We start from the raw sequence: 21,189 nt of genomic DNA, 5'->3' as shown, positions 1-21,189 counted from the left end.
ATCATCTACTTAACAATTATTAATAATTAATTCAAGTTTCTCAAAACTCAATTCCAAAATAAACACATCTAAAACTCTATTCCAAAATAAAAACCTCTATTAATATAATTATATAAATATATTAAAAAAATAAATTGCAAATATTTTTAAAGCTGAAACAATATCCATTTTAAATACAAATTTATATTTACACATAATATTAAATAAAATTAATTGATTAAAACAATATATAACAACATTTTGGAAACTAAATATATATATATATATATATATATATATATATATATATATAAAAATTAAAAAAATAAACAAATAATATATTTAAAAAAATTAACATATTTAATAAATTCAAACTAAAAATAACCTCATATATGAATTTTGTGTTTAATGAATGATGTGAAAATTATGGGAGTTTCTATAAACTAATAAAGAATGTGAAGACCTGAATCAAAGACTCAACAGGATGACTGTGTAGGAGATGGGTGGTTGATAGAGGGTAAACTGTTATAGTTGAATTCTCCCACATAATATGAATACGTTATGTACGTTGGTTCTTGGAAGAAAAAGAAAAAGGGGTCAAGAGAAGTAACAAGTCACCTCCATAACAGTAAATACACTCAAATGCTTCAGAGGTATATGCAGTTCCAATGAGGTTGGATGTCCGCTGCCTTCTGCCCATGGCAGACCGAATAGCCGCAAGGAAAATTGATTAAAAGTAGTGTGGGTACCTCAACGGTTAGAATTGTCGGTATATTATTGGTTGAATGTGAGAAAAAGTTATACATAGTAATTTTTTATTTAAATAGGTTATATTTCACATCTATAGGTCAATACTATGGGTTAATATTTTTGTTTTTTATTTTTTTTATTTTTTTTTAATTTTTTTTTATAAAATTTTATTTTATTTTATTTTTATTTTTTTATTTTGACGAAAGTAAAATATTTACATTATTTTAGGTTATTTACCTAACATTACACCAGTTTACAATATTTCTATCATAGTGGGCTTGAGAGCACCTCTCACCACAAGTAGCATAGTTAATAAAAACTAACTAAATCCATCTTAACTGGGGATCTACTTTCTCTCTAAAAGAGGTTTGTATATCAACATATTTGATCCCTCTCGTCCCTTGGTATATCACTACAATGGATCTCGGCTCTATTTTCTTAAGTTCCGCGATAGGCAGCTTAAATTTCCGAGTGTTTGACCATCCTAATTAGAAATACATCTCACCCTCAATTAGAAATACATCTCACCCTCAATTTCCATCAGTTTCTCCCCACGTTGCTCCATATTCACAGTCTCCCTCCCACTTAGAATAATCGCGTTTTTCTTTCCAGCAGCTCCCCCTTCCACCTCTCAGTCCATTCATTCTACATCCCAAGTTTCGCAGTAATAATAAGTTTAACACTGTCAAACATCATCATGCCGGTACCGTCAGACAAGTTTTCCTCATTACCAAATGAGATTCTGTGATTCATCCTCTCTAAAGTCCCAATCAGAGAGGCAGTCAGATGCTGAGTTCTTTCGAGAAGATGGAGGTTTCTCTACACTCAAATACCCCAACTCATTTTCTCTCCCTGTCTACTCTTGCAGGGGCCTGTCACACCGGATCCGTTATCGATCTCCACGGCAGAGAATGCAATATCTAGCTGTAATGACCCCAGATTTATGTAAAATTGAGAGTTACTGTGGTAGAAGACTAATACAGTTGTTGTTATGTTTTAAACAAAACTGTGGCAAACTAATTCTGAGTTAATAATTAAATTTAAATATTTTTCTTGGAATTGCTGGCAGCCTCTTAGAGGTGAAATTTAAAGAAAATGATCAGTTGTGATAACTGATGGAACTACCCTCTAAAGCAGGAAAAGTCCTGGCTGAGGGGTTTCTGTGCTGTAGAGACAGACAGAAGAGAGAAGAAAAATCTTTCCAAGAAGAGGAAAAAGAAAAAAAATAAGAAAAGAAATGAATGGGTTAAGTCTGATGAGGATCAGATAACCTGGCACAGAAGTGCACAAAACCTGTTGAGGGATGAAGGCCTGCAGGATGGCTCGGGGGGAGAACTCCATCTGAGTGATGGGTCTCAAGGCTGGGTGGACGAGCAGAACTAAAGTTCAAGTGACTTATTTGTTTGAGAACCAATTCCAGTTCGGGTGAACCAGGTACGGTCTCAAAACTGTAAAACCACTGAACAGTAATGATATATGCATTTATTACTAAGATAATCATTAGGGAATATACATTATAATTTCCCTAGAGGCTGTAGCTTTAGGTGATTATGCAGAAGCGGTTCCTCTCTTTATGATAGAATGTCATTAGCGAACGTGAGTCGCTGCAGAATACCCAATGCATTAGGGTAATATAACCAGAGAGAAATTATCAAGAATTGATATCAGGGACAGAGACGAAATACCCTCACGGGTTGAAATATGAACTCTGTTAACAGTCATTATAATACCAAACCCTTGCAGGGAACCGAAACTTGTCAAAGGTGAACCTCTGAAACAGGTGTAGCGGTACCGTCGAGGAATGAATTGAAATTATCGACATAAAGAACCGTGAGACCCTACCGAAACTAAGCACGAGAATGTCGTGACGGAACCTGTAAATGTTTAAATAATCATGGGTAGCAATAAACTGTATGGTAGAAGTAAGGATACGCCATTATTCCTCGACTGTGGTCAGAGGTGAGACATGAGCGCATAGCAGAGGGTAGCTAGCTCTAACTTCAATACAGAAAGAAAATAACATGTATCTCTTGTAAGTCCCGTAAATGTAAATCTATTAAGGGCTTACGGTTATATTACAGTCCATGCATTTATATAAACCTGTGATAAATATGCAAGTAATATATTTACCCTGTGCATGAGATTATAACCAAAAGAACACAGTTATGTGGATAACTATTTGTATAACTGCGAAAGAACCCATAAACCATATGCAGAACTATGCATGCAACCGAATGGTACAAAACCCAGAATAATTGGAAAAGCTATGCGTGCATTTCTAGAGAACGAAAGAACAGTAAACGAGCAGTGCCGGAGTGCATGCATTGTAACCGATACAAATTAAGTTGCACAGAGTAAAGTTATAAATACTGATAGCACAAGAACAGTGGGGGTTCGCCGCCCTTTGAAACATGTAATCATAGCTGAAATGAACAAATCCTATGATCAAACATGATATTAAATAAAAACGAGAATAGAGCAATGTTCGTTAACCAAATAATAATAATGCTATTAGACTGTATAAGTCTAATACTCTGTTTATACATCACCGAGGGATAACTTGGCCATCTCCTCGGCCGCAAAGGCAAAATCCGAATAACATAGAGAGAAAACCCTGAACTATAAAGAACGAAAAGTCATGGCAAGTATAGGCTTCAGTAAGCCGGTTGCAGGGTTTGAGCGCGGAGGCTCAACCCTCAACTAAAGTCGAAACTATATAAATGTCTCTGTAAATCTAGCAAATATAAACATTGGAGCTGAACGAAAGTCTTCGAAAACAACCAGATATCCATAGTGCCCTGTTAAATAACCTAAGGGCAGGAGAATGCAACCAGGAGGGTTCTCGACAGAGAGTACCTCAGCAGATAATACAAGAAGGCCCGCGTGGAAGCAGAGGCCTGCACATCCAAACACCTTGTCTTAATATCTAAAGACTTCTGTGGGTATATGACAGACAGTGATATAAAACTTTGCTTACCTGGAATCTGGAGGGATGAACCATCGTGGGAAACCAGCTTCGTTCCATGGAAAAGCATGCGCACGCTGGCTGAAGCAAAGCAATGAAAAACTAAACGTTACTGTAACAAATTGATAAATTCTGTAACTCAAAGGAGCATTATGAACCTTGAAACCATCGCCACTAAACTGAAAACCTATACCTGTAGAGATCAGTGGGCGGGATTGAACATCTGTTGGACATTCGCTGAGCAAAGCGGTGTTACTGGTAGAGGAAACCCCTGACTGGTATGCAGAGCCGGAGCCGAATACAAATGAACAGGTAAATGAACTCGGAAGCATAGGAAGGGGCATAAATATCCTCATAAACCCTTGACCAAATATCGTCCGTTGGATTGCGGGTTTAGATCTGGGCCGTAGAGTTAAGGCGGGAATAGGGATCGTCAAAACCGAGATCCCCGCACCCAAGGTGTCACATGGCTGGAGAAGCCTGAGACTGCCACCTAACCCTCTCCGGACTGGTGTCTTTAAGTTGATAGTGCAGCGGTGGTTGTAAGTACTGTGGTCGTACCATCACAGGCCACGCCACATTAACACAAATGTACAGCAAGTGACTGTTGATATAAACCGTGAAAAGAACCAACTATATATGCCTACAACCATATAACACCGCAAGTTTACGTGTACACATGGCACACGAATGTGGAAAAACATATGTATGTAGTCAACCCTGTATGCATATAGTGTTTAAACATTGAAACATGAATAAGACAGTTGATTGTTCTTTGATGCATATATATAAGGTTGAATGCTTATGTTTTACAAATACAAATACAGCTGTAAGTACCGAAACCATATGTGCTATATGCCAAGTAATTATATATGTGCCATATGGGTCGAATGCAGAATAGTTATAATGTGTGCCATAAAGTGTTAAATGGGTGAATATGAACTCGAAATGCATGATATATGTATTTAGTAATGTGTTGCAGTAACACTGTGTCAAGTAAAGCATGTATGCCAGTAAACTGATGCAATATGAAATGAAATACCTTATCAAATTGAAAATTTTCACTCTGATAATGCACCTTTCAGAAAGCAATGGCAATCTTCCAGTTACAAGGCAAGGCAACCTTGTGGTGGGAGGAAATTAAGATTGTCAAGGGGGTCAGCGAACGAACTATCACATGGGAAAAGTTCCAGAAGTATTTTAAGGAGAGGTACCTGACAGAGCGCTTCTATGATGAAAAGGCAAGAGAATTTCACGATTTAAGACTGGGACAGCAGACCATGGACGAGTTCATTAATCGTTTTACCTCGCTGCTACGTTATGTACCTTACATCAAGGAAGAGAAAGCCAAGGTTCAGAGGTTTGTGAGCAGCTTACCTTCATATATAAGGGAAAGGATTGAATTCGATAATCCTAGAACCATGGATGAAGCCATCCGTAAGGCGAGAATCTGTTACCAGCAGAGTAAACAGAAGGGGGACACTTCCAGCAAGAGATGGAATGAGAAAAGAAGTGGTCGGGTGGTTGGAAGCAGCAAAGGAGGTCGCAGCAGTGGGAATAAGAGTGCTGGTAAAGGACTAAGTAGCAGACCTGTTGCAAGGAACGCGCCCCGGTCCAGACCAATGAGCGAATCTAAGGCAAATGAGCAGTCTGTTAGACCAGATGGTGAGGGGATGACCAGACCACCAGTACAATGCTGGGGTTGTGGAGGACCCCACTATGTTAAAAACTGCCCACAGAGGAAAGGAACAGACCAGATATCTCAGATACATGAGGCATCAACGGTTGGGGACGTGGCACGTAGTGTACCCAGAATCAATGCAGCGCTGGAGGACCGTCAAGCGGAGTACCAGCCATCTATGATTGAGTTCGAAGGTAAAATCTCAAACCTATCCATAGCTGTTCTTATAGACCCAGGGGCTACCTTAAGTTATATTAGTCCGAAAATAGTAGAACAGTGTAAACTGCAAGCTGAAAAATTCAAGAATCCGTGGCTGGTCCAACTAGCTACAGGAGCCAAGAGACGAGTCTTGGCCAAGGTAAATAATTGTGCCTTAGCCTTAGCAGGGCAGCCAATAGTGGCAGATTTGAATGTATTACCGTTGGGCTCCTATGATATTTTGATTGGGATGGACTGGCTGGAGAAACACTGGTCCTTGGTGAACTGCAAGACCAAGACCATATATTATAAGGATGACCTGGGAGATCAGCAGGAATTGCAAGGAATCAGACACCCCGTGCAGATCCGACCCATTACAGCTACCCAGTTAGCTAAGTGCATCAAGAAGAAATGTCAAATCTACGCTATCCAGGTGGGATACGCAAATCAAAAAGACAAAACTGCCATGCTGGGTAACATTCCGATAGTGCAGGAGTTTGCAGATGTTTTTCCCGAGGAAGTGCCGGGATTACCACCAAAACGGGATGTGGATTTCACTATTGAGCTAATCCCAGGGGCAGCACCTGTATCACGGGCACCCTATCGTATGAGTGTGCCAGAACTAACAGAATTAAAGATGCAGCTACAAGAACTGTTAGATAAAAATTACATCCGTCCCAGCGTGTCGCCCTGGGGAGCCCCAGTGCTGTTCGTCAAAAAGAAAGATGGAACCTTTCGGATGTGCATTGATTATCGCCAGCTAAATAAGCTTACAATAAAAAACAAATATCCTTTGCCTAGAATCGACGAGCTCTTTGATCAGGTGAAGGGAGCAACGGTATTTTCAAAAATTGATCTGCGATCTGGTTACCATCAGATCAGAATAAAAGAGGAAGATATCGCTAAGACCGCCTTCAGAACGCGGTATGGGCATTATGAGTTCGTGGTGCTACCTTTTGGGCTGACAAATGCACCTGCCACTTTCATGTGTTTGATGAACAGTGTGTTTCATCGGTTTTTAGACAAATTTGTGCTGATATTCATAGATGACATTCTGATTTACAGCAAATCAAGGAAGGAACATGAGGAACACCTTAGATTGGTGTTGCAAACTTTGCGGGAACATCAATTATATGCAAAGTTCAGTAAATGCGATTTTTTCAAGGAGGAGATACAATATTTGGGCCACGTGATCACTAAAGAAGGCATCGCAGTGGACCCTGAAAAGATTAGAACTATAATGGAGTGGCCTATACCAAAGGACGTGGCAGATATTAGGTCCTTTATGGGGTTAGCGGGGTATTATAGAAGATTTGTCGAAGGTTTTTCGAGGGTAGCATACCCTATCACCTCTTTGCAAAAGAAAGGAAAAATATTTAAGTGGACCTCAGAATGCCAGAAGAGCTTTGAACAGCTCAAGCACTTACTCACTACTGCACCTATATTAAGTATAGCTGATCCTAACAAGGATTACGTGGTCTGCACGGACGCAAGTAAAGAAGGTGTGGGAGGAGTGCTGATGCAGGAAGGAAGAGTCATTGCTTATGAGTCCAGAAAGCTGAAAGAGCATGAGCAGAAATACTCTGCTTACGACATGGAGCTGGCTGCTGTCATTCATGCCCTGAAAATGTGGCGACATTACCTTTTGGGCAGAAAATTTCTGTTATTAACAGACCACCACAGCCTAACGAATTATTTCAGTCAACCCACCTTAAATACGAGACAAGCTCGCTGGGCTGACTTCTTAAGTGGATTCGACTTTGAAATTAAGCATCTAAAGGGTAAGGAGAACCGAGTAGCGGATGCATTAAGTCGGAAGGTGCAATGCGTGTGCAGAATTTCAGTTAGTAAGTGGCAAAGTACCTTATTGGAAAAGATAAAAATAGCGGCTGAACAAGATGCTGTTTATCAGCACATCAAACAGCAATTACAGCAGCAATCTGATAAGGAATTACAACAAGGGTACAAACTAGACGATGCTGATATGTTGTGCTTTAATAATAAGCTGTATGTGCCCAATGAAGACAGCATTAAGAAGCTGATTTTGGATGAATTTCATACCAGCCATTATACGGGACATCCGGGCTACCAGAAAATGGTTACCGCACTCCGCAAAGAATACTACTGGCCAAAAATGAAGAAGGAGATAGCTGAGTATCTAGCACGCTGTCTAGAATGTCAGCAAATTAAGGCGGAACACATGCACCCAGCAGGGCTGTTACAACCTCTACCCATTCCGGAATGGAAGTGGGAGACTATCTCCATGGATTTTATAACGGGACTGCCCAAAACCAAGAAGAATAATGATTCCATTATGGTGGTAGTGGATAAGCTGAGTAAGGCAGCACACTTCATACCTGTGCAATCGACATATAAGGCTGTGCAAATTGCCCATATTTTCATGCAGCATGTGTTCAAATTGCATGGACTGCCGAAGGTGATTATCTCCGATCGGGATGTCAAATTTACATCAACCTTTTGGAGGACATTGTTTGCTGAGCTAGGAACACAGCTGAACTTTAGTACAGCTTATCATCCTCAAACAGATGGCCAAACGGAACGAGTAAATCAAGTTGTGGAGGACATGCTGAGAGCATGCGTTATGATGAAGCCAACCCAATGGGAAGACTATCTCCACTTGGTCGAATTCGCATATAACAATGGATACCATTCCTCAACTCAGATGAGTCCGTTTGAGGTTATGTATGGGCGGAAGTGCCGCACACCCGCAAGTTGGGGTGGACCGGAGGACAGATTGCGAATTGGTCCTGATATGTTACAGGAAATGGAGAATACAGTGAAAAAGGTGCGTACCAACCTAAAAGCCGCTCAGGACAGGCAGAAAAGTTTCGCTGATCGAAAGAGAAGATTTAAGGAATTCCAGATTGGGGATCATGTATTTGTGAGGATCCAACCAAGAAGGAGTACCTTGCAGTGGAGAGGATGTGCCAAACTAGCACCTCGCTACTTTGGACCTTTCCAGATCTTGGCCAAAGTGGGGCCGGTAGCTTATCAGCTTGCCCTACCAAGCCATATTAAGATTCACAATGTGTTTCACGTATCCGTATTAAAGCAATACGTTTACGATCCTAAACATGTGATTCAATGGCAGAATGTTCGGGTAAGAAGTAATCTGGTCATTATAGATAAGCGTTGTATCTAAACTGAGAAATAACTAAAATCTATTGCTGTTTGCAGGTCGAGCCGGAAGGCGAGGTTCTGGTCGAACCACTGACCATTCTCGACCGGAGAGAAGTGCAGCTGCGGAAACGAGTTATTTCCCAAGCTAAAGTGCAGTGGCAGCACTATGGACTAGAAGAGGCCACTTGGGAGGATGAAGAACTCCTTAGGGAAGCTTACCCAAACTTGTTTAAAGGAGATAGACATCGGGACGATGTCCAATCTCAGGAGGGGGAGATGTAATGACCCCAGATTTATGTAAAATTGAGAGTTACTGTGGTAAAAGACTAATACAGTTGTTGTTATGTTTTAAACAAAACTGTGGCAAACTAATTCTGAGTTAATAATTAAATTTAAATATTTTTCTTGGAATTGCTGGCAGCCTCTTAGAGGTGAAATTTAAAGAAAATGATCAGTTGTGATAACTGATGGAACTACCCTCTAAAGCAGGAAAAGTCCTGGCTGAGGGGTTTCTGTGCTGTAGAGACAGACAGAAGAGAGAAGAAAAATCTTTCCAAGAAGAGGAAAAAAAAAAAAAGAAAAGAAAAGAAATGAATGGGTTAAGTCTGATGAGGATCAGATAACCTGGCACAGAAGTGCACAAAACCTGTTGAGGGCTGAAGGCCTGCAGGATGGCTCGGGGGGAGAACTCCATCTGAGTGATGGGTCTCAAGGCTGGGTGGATGAGCAGAACTAAAGTTCAGGTGACTTATTTGTTTGAGAACCAATTCCAGTTCGGGTGAACCAGGTACGGTCTCAAAACTGTAAAACCACTGAACAGTAATGATATATGCATTTATTACTAAGATAATCATTAGGGAATATACATTATAATTTCCCTAGAGGCTGTAGCTTTAGGTGATTATACAGAAGCGGTTCCTCTCTTTATGATAGAATGTCATTAGCGAACGTGAGTCGCTGCAGAATACCCAATGCATTAGGGTAATATAACCAGAGAGAAATTATCAAGAATTGATATGAGGGATAGAGACGAAATACCCTCATGGGTTGAAATATGAACTCTGTTAACAGTCATTATAATACCAAACCCTTGCAGGGAACCGAAACTTGTCAAAGGTGAACCTCTGAAACAGGTGTAGCGGTACCGTCGAGGAATGAATTGAAATTATCGACATAAAGAACCGTGAGACCCTACCGAAACTAAGCACGAGAATGTCGTGACGGAACCTGTAAATGTTTAAATAATCATGGGTAGCAATAAACTGTATGGTAGAAGTAAGGATACGCCATTATTCCTCGACTGTGGTCAGAGGTGAGACATGAGCGCATAGCAGAGGGTAGCTAGCTCTAACTTCAATACAGAAAGAAAATAACATGTATCTCTTGTAAGTCCCGTAAATGTAAATCTATTAAGGGCTTACGGTTATATTACAGTCCATGCATTTATATAAACCTGTGATAAATATGCAAGTAATATATTTACCCTGTGCATGAGATTATAACCAAAAGAACACAGTTATGTGGATAACTATTTGTATAACTGCGAAAGAACCCATAAACCATATGTAGAACTATGCATGCAACTGAATGGTACAAAACCCAGAATAATTGGAAAAGCTATGCGTGCATTTCTAGAGAACGAAAGAACAGTAAACGAGCAGTGCCGGAGTGCATGCATTGTAACCGATACAAATTAAGTTGCACAGAGTAAAGTTATAAATACTGATAGCACAAGAACAGTGGGGGTTCGCCGCCCTTTGAAACATGTAATCATAGCTGAAATGAACAAATCCTATGATCAAACATGATATTAAATAAAAACGAGAATAGAGCAATGTTCGTTAACCAAATAATAATAATGCTATTAGACTGTATAAGTCTAATACTCTGTTTATACATCACCGAGGGATAACTTGGCCATCTCCTCGGCCGCAAAGGCAAAATCCAAATAACATAGAGAGAAAACCCTGAACTATAAAGAACGAGAAGTCATGGCAAGTATAGGCTTCAGTAAGCCGGTTGCAGGGTTTGAGCGCGGAGGCTCAACCCTCAACTAAAGTCGAAACTATATAAATGTCTCTGTAAATCTAGCAAATATAAACATTGGAGCTGAACGAAAGTCTTCGAAAACAACCAGATATCCATAGTGCCCTGTTAAATAACCTAAGGGCAGGAGAATGCAACCAGGAGGGTTCTCGACAGAGAGTACCTCAGCAGATAATACAAGAAGGCCCGCGTGGAAGCAGAGGCCTGCACATCCAAACACCTTGTCTTAATATCTAAAGACTTCTGCGGGTATATGACAGACAGTGATATAAAACTTTGCTTACCTGGAATCCGGAGGGATGAACCATCGTGGGAAACCAGCTTCGTTCCATGGAAAAGCATGCGCACGCTGGCTGAAGCAAAGCAATGAAAAACTAAACGTTACTGTAACAAATTGATAAATTCTGTAACTCAAAGGAGCATTATGAACCTTGAAACCATCGCCACTAAACTGAAAACCTATACCTGTAGAGATCAGTGGGCGGGATTGAACATCTGTTGGACATTCGCTGAGCAAAGCGGTGTTACTGGTAGAGGAAACCCCTGACTGGTATGCAGAGCCGGAGCCGAATACAAATGAACAGGTAAATGAACCCGGAAGCATAGGAAGGGGCATAAATATCCTCATAAACCCTTGACCAAATATCGTCCGTTGGATTGCGGGTTTAGATCTGGGCCGTAGAGTTAAGGCGGGAATAGGGATCGTCAAAACCGAGATCCCCGCACCCAAGGTGTCACATGGCTGGAGAAGCCTGAGACTGCCACCTAACCCTCTCCGGACTGGTGTCTTTAAGTTGATAGTGCAGCGGTGGTTGTAAGTACTGTGGTCGGACCATCACAGGCCACGCCACATTAACACAAATGTACAGCAAGTGACTGTTGATATAAACCGTGAAAAGAACCAACTATATATGCCTACAACCATATAACACCGCAAGTTTACCTGTACACATGGCACACGAATGTGGAAAAACATATGTATGTAGTCGACCCTGTATGCATATAGTGTTTAAACATTGAAACATGAATAAGACAGTTGACTGTTCTTTGATGCATATATATAAGGTTGAATGCTTATGTTTTACAAATACAAATACAGCTGTAAGTACCGAAACCATATGTGCTATATGCCAAGTAATTATAATATGTGCCATATGGGTCGAATGCAGAATAGTTATAATGTGTGCCATAAAGTGTTAAATGTCCAGGTGAATATGAACTCGACGTGCTTAATGAGGATATGGGTTTGACCTATGATAATTTTTTTTTTTTTATGTATTTAGTAACAGAGGTGTGACACCAGCATTCTGCAATCGCATTCCTTCGATCTAGAGGCCTTTCATCTTTTCAACGACACTACAGGCACTCGCACCCACAGTGCCTGTAGGGAATTTGGCCGCGAAAGCGTATTGAAATGGGTGCAGTATGCAGCAGACAAGAATGTCCAACACCTCAATCTCGGCTATTCCACGGTAAAAGAAACCCCACCTCCTGCCCTTTTCTTTTGCACTCATCTCACTACGCTCACACTCGCCACTTTCATTCTCACCCATATTCCAACACATTCCTCTCGATTCAACCATCTCATTACTTGCTCCTTCACAGACATGCAATTGACCGATGATTCATTATCCTGGTTTGCATCACATTGCCCACTTCTGCAAAAGCTCGAAATATCTTGCTGCACTGGCCTGAATAAGCCCACCATCTCCGCTCCCAACATTTTGCTTTTAGAAGCATTGAGGTATGTTTGGTACATGATCTAAGGGTGAATGGGGTGTTCTTTCACGAGCTTTCAGTTGGGATTGTTGCACTAGAAATGCAGTGCGAAATAAATGTGATTGGATTGGAAATGGATTCGACTTTAAGCGGCGAATACGGCAGTATCTCGGCGCAGAGATTTGTTGAGATAGTGGGGAGTTTCAAAGCTTTGAAAAGGCTTGGAATTCACATTTGTGATCCGTTGGCTGAAAGGGAAAAAGAGATGACTTTTCCTCTTATCAGCCTGCTGCAAGGACTTCCTCATCTTGAGCACCTGATAATAGATGGCGTGTTTCTTCTGGTGAGGAATAGTTCCTAGGGTTATGATTAGTATTTAATTTCTGTTTTTTTGCTATTTAAGTCGAAGTTAAAACGGATTTCTCTTTGTAATGCAATGCAGGAATTAGGTAGAGATCAGTTATCAGGAATTAGGTATGTGATGGTAGAATTGAAGGAATTTGACGAGAGAGAAATGGACGTGCTGGCGTGTTTGCTTAAGAGCGCTCCTACTCTTGAAGATCTGCATTTCGATTTGCCAGAGAAATACGAGGAGACGCAATACACCCGGTTTTTACAGGAATTTGTGGAACCGTGGCGAACAACATCGTCGTCATGCCGGTGGCTTCATAGAATTTTACCCCGCTTCATAGAATTTGTGGAACCGTGGCGAACAACATCTTTCATCAGACAGACATTCAGATGGGGATTTAAATTTATATTATGAAGGTCTAAATTAAAATATCTTCTCAAATTGGGTAATGCGAGTTATTTGGTAATGGTGACTGTTTACTGGTCGACACATTTTTTCCTTAATAATTATTATCTTAAATTTAAATTTATATTATAAATTGGGTAATGCTAGTTATTTGGTAATGGTGACTGTTTACTGGTCGACACATTTTTTCCTTAATAATTATTATCTTAAATTTCAATGGGAGTGGTTCCTTCAAAAATCTGTAATATCTTTTATGTTGGTCAGGATTATCATCTTCTTATAATTTAATGGGAGTTGGTTCCTTCACATAGAAATTGTGAAAAAAAAATCTTCATTTTAATTTTTTATAATTTAATGGGAGTTGGTTCCTTCACATAGAAATTGTGAAAAAAAATCTTCATTTTAATTTTTTTCTTCAGTTTAAATCTCTTCCTAGGATGCAAGAATGCATAGATCACGTATTTAATAGACGAAATCAACATAATATGTCTTCATTGGAAAGACGAGGTAACTGAATAAAATTTAGGAACTCTAATTAGAAGTTCCCGGGGATGGAAGATGTGACTAAACAAAGGAAGAGATCGTGGAATAGGAAAGAATGATAAATGCAGTCAACAACCGATATCCCAAGAAGATTTGAATATGATATCTCCCAGAAAGAAATGAAGACTTTGATGGAAAATATGGAAAAGATAGAGCTAATTTTGATGCTTACACGAAGATGTAATAGTGAAAAACCCTCACAAAGGTAATTATGATTTAAGTGTTCATTACTTATTTATGAACTAGTATCTGGATCGGCTTATGAAGGACTACTAAAGGGAAGAACTATCGATATCTTCCTATATAACCACGTGGAAGGATGAAAGACCTTTCTGAAGAAGAAAGCATGATAAATATAGAATAACAAGAAGAAATTCTAGATGTAGACTGATAGACCACTTTCTGATGAGAAGGGCGATGACATGATTGGCTCATGGATGAAAGTGATGAATAGTCTATGCCCTATGAAGACGTCCCCAAAAGAAGAAGACTCCTTGACAAATAAAATACATGACAATGAATGAAGGAGTTCTTCTAGCACCTGGTTGTCCCATCATCTCCACCTGAGGAGATGTTGTAGGTCCCTAATTAAGAGGGAGCCTGGAAACAAGTTTCTTACTTCGAAGAAACTTTGAAACTCCTAAGCCAAGAGGAGCTTAGGTACATTCCTTCTGTAGGAATGAGTAAATTTGTCCTCCCTAATTGAGAGGGAGAGTTAAACACATTATTCTTGTCTTCACTTGGGAAGACTAAATAGAGGATTGGGTAATAATTTGGCATCTCATACTCTTTGAGGATGAGATAGGGCATTGAAGATAGTGAAGGGAGAAAATAAAGAGATGATGTCAGCCCTCCTCCAAGAGATCATTTTGGTCTAACTGCCATGGACAAACACCTATATATACTAGTACTCGGCCTCATTTGGAGGAAATCAAGTTCGATCAAGCAAGTCTACAAAGAAGTGTGAAAAACATACTAGAGAAAGAATCTATCTTAGTGAAGTAAAATGGAAAGAGGGCGAAGTTAGTTTGTCGATTGTTTTGCGTAATATATCCTCCCTTGTGCAAAGGCATAAGATAGTAAGGTGCCAGAAGAAGGTTGAAGTCTTGCAGCTACATCGAGGTGATCTTATTTTGGTAGAATACCTCATTAGAAGGAGACGAGTAGAAGTGGAATATGTCTCTCTCTTAAGACCGATATTATCAAGGATACCATGATTCTCAGGGAAGCCAAGAAGAAGAAGACTGAGATTCTCAAGGAACTCGAGAAGATGAAGAAGAAGAAGTTGTCTTAGAAGAGAGGCTAGTGAATTGGTCTTGCTAGTACTCTAGTGTCAAGGGTCATTTTCATGGTCTCGGTGTTTGTTAATTGAATATTTATAAGAATTTCGTTTGGTTTTTCCTCCCAAAAGTTGAGAGGTTTTGGCCTTGGCTAACAATCCTCTATACTATGTCTCTTGTCTCTCTATTTGTTCATGATATGATAATTGTCTTGATGAAAAGAACATAATAATAATTACAATAAAGATAATATCATAATGAAGAGTCAAAAGTACATCACAATCAATTATCATAAGTATAGAAATCACCTAACTTATAATGCCTTAGATTCCTCAACATGGTATCAGAACTAAGGTGCTAAAGTTAAGAAGGGCATCTAATCAAGAAGACACACAAAGACTAAGTTTCAAAGAAGAATCAAAGCGAGACAAAAATAATACCAAGAAAGAGATCAAGATCTTCATCTTACCGAAACCCTAGATCGAAGAAATTTACCTTAGCAAAAAGTCTTGGAAACATCATCAAGGAGGAAGCAGAAAGAAAGACTAAAACCCTAGTAGAATCTTCGAGATCATCATTCATCGATCATCTAAGGAGGCATTAGATCAAAAGGTGTTGTTGTAAAAAGCGAAATATTCTCTTCACTTGGAAGATGGTCATCCAAAAAGGACTTTCTTATCCTTAAAAGAATCATCCAAGAAGCATCAAGTTCATCACCACCAAAGAAATCTATTTGAAGATTCTATCTTCACAAGTAAGTATCTTCTCTCCTATAACCTAGTAAAATGATTTCATGTTTCGAGGAAAGTCAGAAGTTGGTTGGGATATCAAACTTCCTTGCATGAAAAGAAAGGATAGATATAGTCCTCGAAGTAAATGAAGTCATCGATCAAGTTCATGGAAATATTTCCAAGCCATACGAAGATCGATATCTATCTGAATACATGGAGAAATTTCTACAGGCTTAAAATATTCTTGAGGAATCTATCAAATATCCCCTCATTCCTCATATAGCTGAGCTGGAGACATCAAAAGAGTTATATGATAAGTTGATAGAGCTATTCTATGAAAGTACAATAAGAAATATCATATCATTTAGATATGGTCTATATAAATTGAAGGTGTCAAAGGATGAAGGGATCTATCTTCATCCCTTTCAAAAGCATCTCAAATAAAAACTCAATTGTAAGACCTAGGAGAGATGATATCTCATAAGGAAGTGATTTCCATCATTCTAAATGATAACTCATGAACAAGTTGGTAACCTCATGCCCAATGAGGAATAGGAATCTATCAAATTCAAAAAATTATTGACTCTATTCAAGATAGAATAAAACATGTTGAAGGGACAATATGATGAAGAACCTAGAAAAATGAGTTGAACAATTACTAAAGGAAAAAGGAAATTCAGTAAATTTGGTCCTCAAAAGAAAAAGAAAAACAAATTGTTAAGGTTCAGTGTTTTAGATGTCAATAATTTAGGCACTATAAAACAAATTGCCTTAAAATGGACACTAAAAAAATAAATCAAGAGGAATCTCATATTATCGAACAAGTGGAAGAACCTGAAATGAAGCAAAAGAACGAGGAAGTGAGATGATATCCTTTAAAGAGATAATGTCAGTCATCCTCCAAGAGATCATGTCGGTCTAACTACCATGGAGAAACACCTATATATACTAATACCCATTTTCATTGGAGGAAATCAAGTTCGATCAAGCAAGTCTACAAAGAAGTGTGAAAAACATACTAGAGAAAGAATCTATCTGATCGAAGTAAAATGGAAGGAGGATGAAGTTAGTTTGTGGAGTGTTTTAGGTATTATATCCTCCCTCGTGCGAAGGTAGAAGACAGGAAGGTGCCAGAAGAAGGTGAATTCTTGCAGCTACATTGAGGTGATATTATTTTGGTATAATACCTCATTATAAGGTGTCGAGTATAAGTCAAATAGGTCTCTATCTTAAGACCAAGATTCTCAAGGAGACTTAGATTCTCAGGGAAGCCAAGAAGAGGAGGAAGAAGAAGTTGTGTCAGAAAAGAGGCTAGTGGATTGGTCTCATGAAGACTCTAGTGTCAAGGGTCATTTTCATGGTCTTGGTGTTCATCAATTGAAGATATATAAGAATAATTTCGTTTGGTTTTTCCTCTGTAAGAGTGAGAGGTTTTGGTCCTAGCTAACAATCCTATATATTGTGTCTCTTGTATCTCTATTTTTTCATGATATGATAATTGTCTTGATGAGAAGAACATAAAAAACATGACAAGAAAGAGAATATCATAATCAACAAGCAAATGTCTATTACAAGAAATTATCATAAGTAGACAAATCACCTAAATTATAATGCCCTAGATTCTCAACATTACGATCCATTTGGAGCAGTTAATAAGAGGATAATAGATGATCAAGAAATGAAAGAGGTGGAGGATGAATTATTTTTTCTTTGAGCCTTTGAGGATGGAGGGTTCATAAACAATGACACAAAAGATAAACTTTTCCATCTTGAAGCTAGGAAAAGGAAGTTTCTAAAGGAAAATGAGACCTTATGGAAACTAAGGAGTAGTAAATTTGGCTCGGTTGCAGATATGAAACACAATTTTCTTAAAATTTTGTAAAAGGAAGATGTCTTATGCTATCCGGAGCCTCGAAGATATGAAGGATGAAATGTGACATCTTTTAAGGATCTTTCATGGTTGGGAAATGATCATTCTCGTACCGTCTTCAAAGTTCATATTGAAAACATTCTTAAAAGAACATAAATTTGTTGTTACTTTGTTTTCGAGGAGGGTAATCTCAATCTCATTATAGAACTATCAGACTTAAAATGATAAGAGGTCTTATACAACTTCCAAAAATAAAAGAGACCTCGCTTGAATTGGTGGACTATTGGGTTTTTTTTTTTGGAATTTTATGATTTCTTTGTGAATGACCTTCTTCGTGTAGTGGAGGAGTCTACAAGGATAAGGAATATTTTAACATATTTCAATATAAAATTTATATCCCTAATTCCAAAAGTAGCCAATCCTACGTCCTTTAATGGTTTTTAACTGATTTCACTCTTCAAATGCATCTAAAAGATTCTAGTCAAGTAATTTCCAGCCGAATTAATATTATCCCATCCAAATCTATTTCCAAAGACTATCTTAGCTTTTTGGAAGGGTGACAAATCCATGAGACATTGGTTTTGTGTAGGAATGACTCCACAACCTAAAATCACATAAAATTAAAGGAGCAGTTCTAAATATATACCCCTCCAAAGCTTGTGATAGCATTAGGTGGCTTTATATCCACCTACTTCTAACCCATATAGGTTTTGAAGTGCATTTTACAACTCATATTATCATCTACGTCACATTGGTATATCTTATGGTCTTGATTAACATAGTGATGTCCTCATTTTTCCATGTTGAGAAGGGTCTAAGACAAGGGCACCCACTTTTTCCACTCATATTATTATTAGTGGTTGAAGGCCTAGCTAGCTCATTGACTAATGCAAAATGAAGGGGCTTACTCATTGGTGTAGGGCTGGTAGAAAATTTGATTATTACCTTCTTGGTATTTACATTAGGGTAATTTTAATGTAAAAAATGGGTCTCAAGAATGTACTAACAAATTTAACTTTAAAAGAACCAATATAACTCAAGATAATGATGCCATCCCCAAGGGTGGATATTTTGGAGGGAAAAATAAGAAAACTACATTTTTAATTGCATATTTGCCTTATCCCCTTGTTGTTGAAGTTAGTGATAGCATTGGAAGGTACTCTACATAGGGTTGGTGTCTTAGCATGTAGAAGACATTATTTTCCTGTTCTACATTCTTACTTGGTGGACTAAGTGATTTATATCTTGTTTCCTAATTCTAACATAGGAAAAGTACAACAATTAAGTTAATTAATTATTATGGGTTACTAAGTTATTTTTGAAGGATTAATAATTTAACTATTAAGTGACCTAGAAATAATCTCGATCATTTATCTCTAAGTTGGTTCTAGAAGGGATATTAGGGTTATGGATTTGGACTTAATTAAGATTATAAAGGGAGCTTATTATTTAAAATGTAGCAACAAAATCTCACTTTGACTTATGCATTGGACAAACTAGAGAAAAATCGAATTTTTATTTTAGCAGAAATCTTGGAGGTAGTTAACTAAGCTAAAATTGAACTTTTCACTCAGTTAACTTAGTTAATTAGAGTTGGTGAAGCTTAATTTTATTTTAGTATGTTTTATTTCTAATTTGTAGCAATCTATATTAGTTTAATTTGAGTTATTGTCAGTTTAACTAGTTCTAACTATCAGAAGGACTAGTGGAGGTGAAGTTGTGGAAGTGGAACTTCAACCACATTTAGTGATCAACGATTTAACTAATAAATCAACCCAAAATAATTGTTCCATGCAAAGAATTCAAGTATCGTAATTGATATGGATATTCCAAGGCAGTGTACTATCAGTTTTAGCATATTCCAATGTGTAACACCCCTCCATTGTATGTAACAATCTGTTAACCTAAGCTAAGAAAGGCTAGGTTGAAGGTGTGATAATGAAAGTAAATACTCTATTATTAAATAAATAAATATAAATTAATCACTTGGAAAATGAGACACCAAGAGATGAGATTCTTGTAAAGTAAAATTCCATTGTTGAAAGGGAATGGATAATTCTTTCATGATAAGACTTCTAGATTAAATTCTAGATAAGATTGATGGATTGGGAGATAAATATATATTAGGTTTCTTAGCTAGAAAAGGATGCTAAGTTTAACATAAAAGCCTTGCAGGAGATAAAGGTAAGCTTTTATCGGAAAATCCTCGCGGAAGAGAAAGTCGAGCAAGATAAATGTAAAAGCTTTGTAGGAGAGAAAGGAAAGATTTTATGGGAAAATTCTCGCAGGAGGAAAGGCGAGATTTTCCATGAAAATACTAGGCAAATGGATAAAAATATCCACCTAAAAGCAGGATGCAACTAAAGGAAACCATATCATGAAAGAGAGTATTAAATACCTATTGAAGGGATCACAAGAGGCAGTTGATCCATGACAAAATGTTCGGCTCAAGAGTCAACTAAAGGAAGTTAGTTCTAGGTTGGGTGTAGGTGCTCGATTTTCCAAGTGACATTATTTCAATTTCTCTTGTGAGATTCCATTGCATGGAATGTACTGTATGTTGCTCCTTACCTTGTATATATTGTTGAATTCTCTCAGCATATGTGTATAGTTGCATGTGTGATATTTATGTAGGAGGATGATTGAATAATCATGCATGAGACATGTAATGAACCTCCTTGCCTACCCAGAAATTTCACCCTTAGGCTCCATTAAATTAAGGATTTCTTCATTTATAGTTAAAGTTTTACCCCTCCTTGCACATCTTGTCTTCTAAAATTACCTCAGCCATATTATTATTAGGCCATAGTACAAATTTCCCCTTAATTGTTTTATTGGTTTTATTATATGGAGCCTTAGATTCATTAACAAGTCTATGGTATATGATCAACCGTTAAAAACTAATCATGGCATGCGTCCTATGAAACCCTTGGGTTAATCCCTACAAGTATTAATGGACATTAATTCAAGTTTACTGTAATTAATATGGTTTTGTATCATGATCATAGTCCTCTACACATAGTCAATATGTTATTGACCAACCCTTCATTCACATGCATAACTATCTGGACTAGTCTGAAGGTAGTCTTAGACATGCAAACACAGATAATTTGAACCATTGTCCATACACTGAGGAGAATCAAGCATTAATTCCACGATTGTTCCACATGCATAAGTATTTAATTTATGACATATAATAGGTATACTATATTTCTTATTTAAAGGTAAGATGTAGATTTCATAGCTATCTCACCTATTCATATATGATCTCCTCTTAAACCCCATTAGTGTATTATAACCACATATTATGCTTTCAATATTAACTTTGTTCTTAGAGATATAAGGAGTCACAATTATAATACATTATCATAAAAATAATTAACACAGTAATCTACTTAAGTATAATTGGCACATGCAATTTGTAATAGATAGCTCATGGGTACAAGTATTGTCACCCACTTTATACACTTCTATTTCTAACTTGACACTCGAATGCAACATGCATAATGAAAACCATTATCTCCATAAT

The 21,189-nt window shown here is 38.0% G+C and overlaps 1 protein-coding gene across 1 annotated transcript; it reads right to left on the bottom strand.

Moving 5' to 3' along the window:
- Positions 1 to 10,583: 10,583 nt before the first annotated feature.
- Positions 10,584 to 11,376, bottom strand: LOC149144228 (uncharacterized). The gene is made up of 3 exons (XM_089452075.1): positions 11,226 to 11,376; positions 11,045 to 11,113; positions 10,584 to 10,964 (listed from the first exon to the last, which is right to left on the bottom strand). Exons 1-3 carry the CDS (start codon positions 11,374 to 11,376, stop codon positions 10,780 to 10,782), a joined length of 405 nt encoding a protein of 134 aa, XP_089308201.1. The 3' UTR covers positions 10,584 to 10,779.
- Positions 11,377 to 21,189: the final 9,813 nt, after the last annotated feature.

Source organism: Pinus tabuliformis, chromosome X (genome assembly GCF_031772625.1).
Source record: "Pinus tabuliformis cultivar Carrire ecotype Pingquan chromosome X, CPIR1, whole genome shotgun sequence".
Taxonomy (NCBI): Eukaryota; Viridiplantae; Streptophyta; class Pinopsida; order Pinales; family Pinaceae; genus Pinus; species Pinus tabuliformis.
Note: the sequence above shows the minus strand (reverse complement) of the source record. Positions and strands in the feature narration are given on the sequence as shown.

What these genes read in the sequence shown, in the direction of transcription:
- LOC149144228 (XM_089452075.1), bottom strand. Translation starts at nt 11,376, where the DNA reads ATGCCCCTTCCTATGCTTCCGGGTTCATTTACCTGTTCATTTGTATTC. An exon ending in CCGCCCACTGATCTCTACAG is followed by an intron (nt 11,114 to 11,225) that starts GTATAGGTTTTC and finishes GCTTTGCTTCAG; the next exon opens with CCAGCGTGCGCATGCTTTTC. An exon ending in TTCATCCCTCCGGATTCCAG is followed by an intron (nt 10,965 to 11,044) that starts GTAAGCAAAGTT and finishes TTGGATGTGCAG; the next exon opens with GCCTCTGCTTCCACGCGGGC.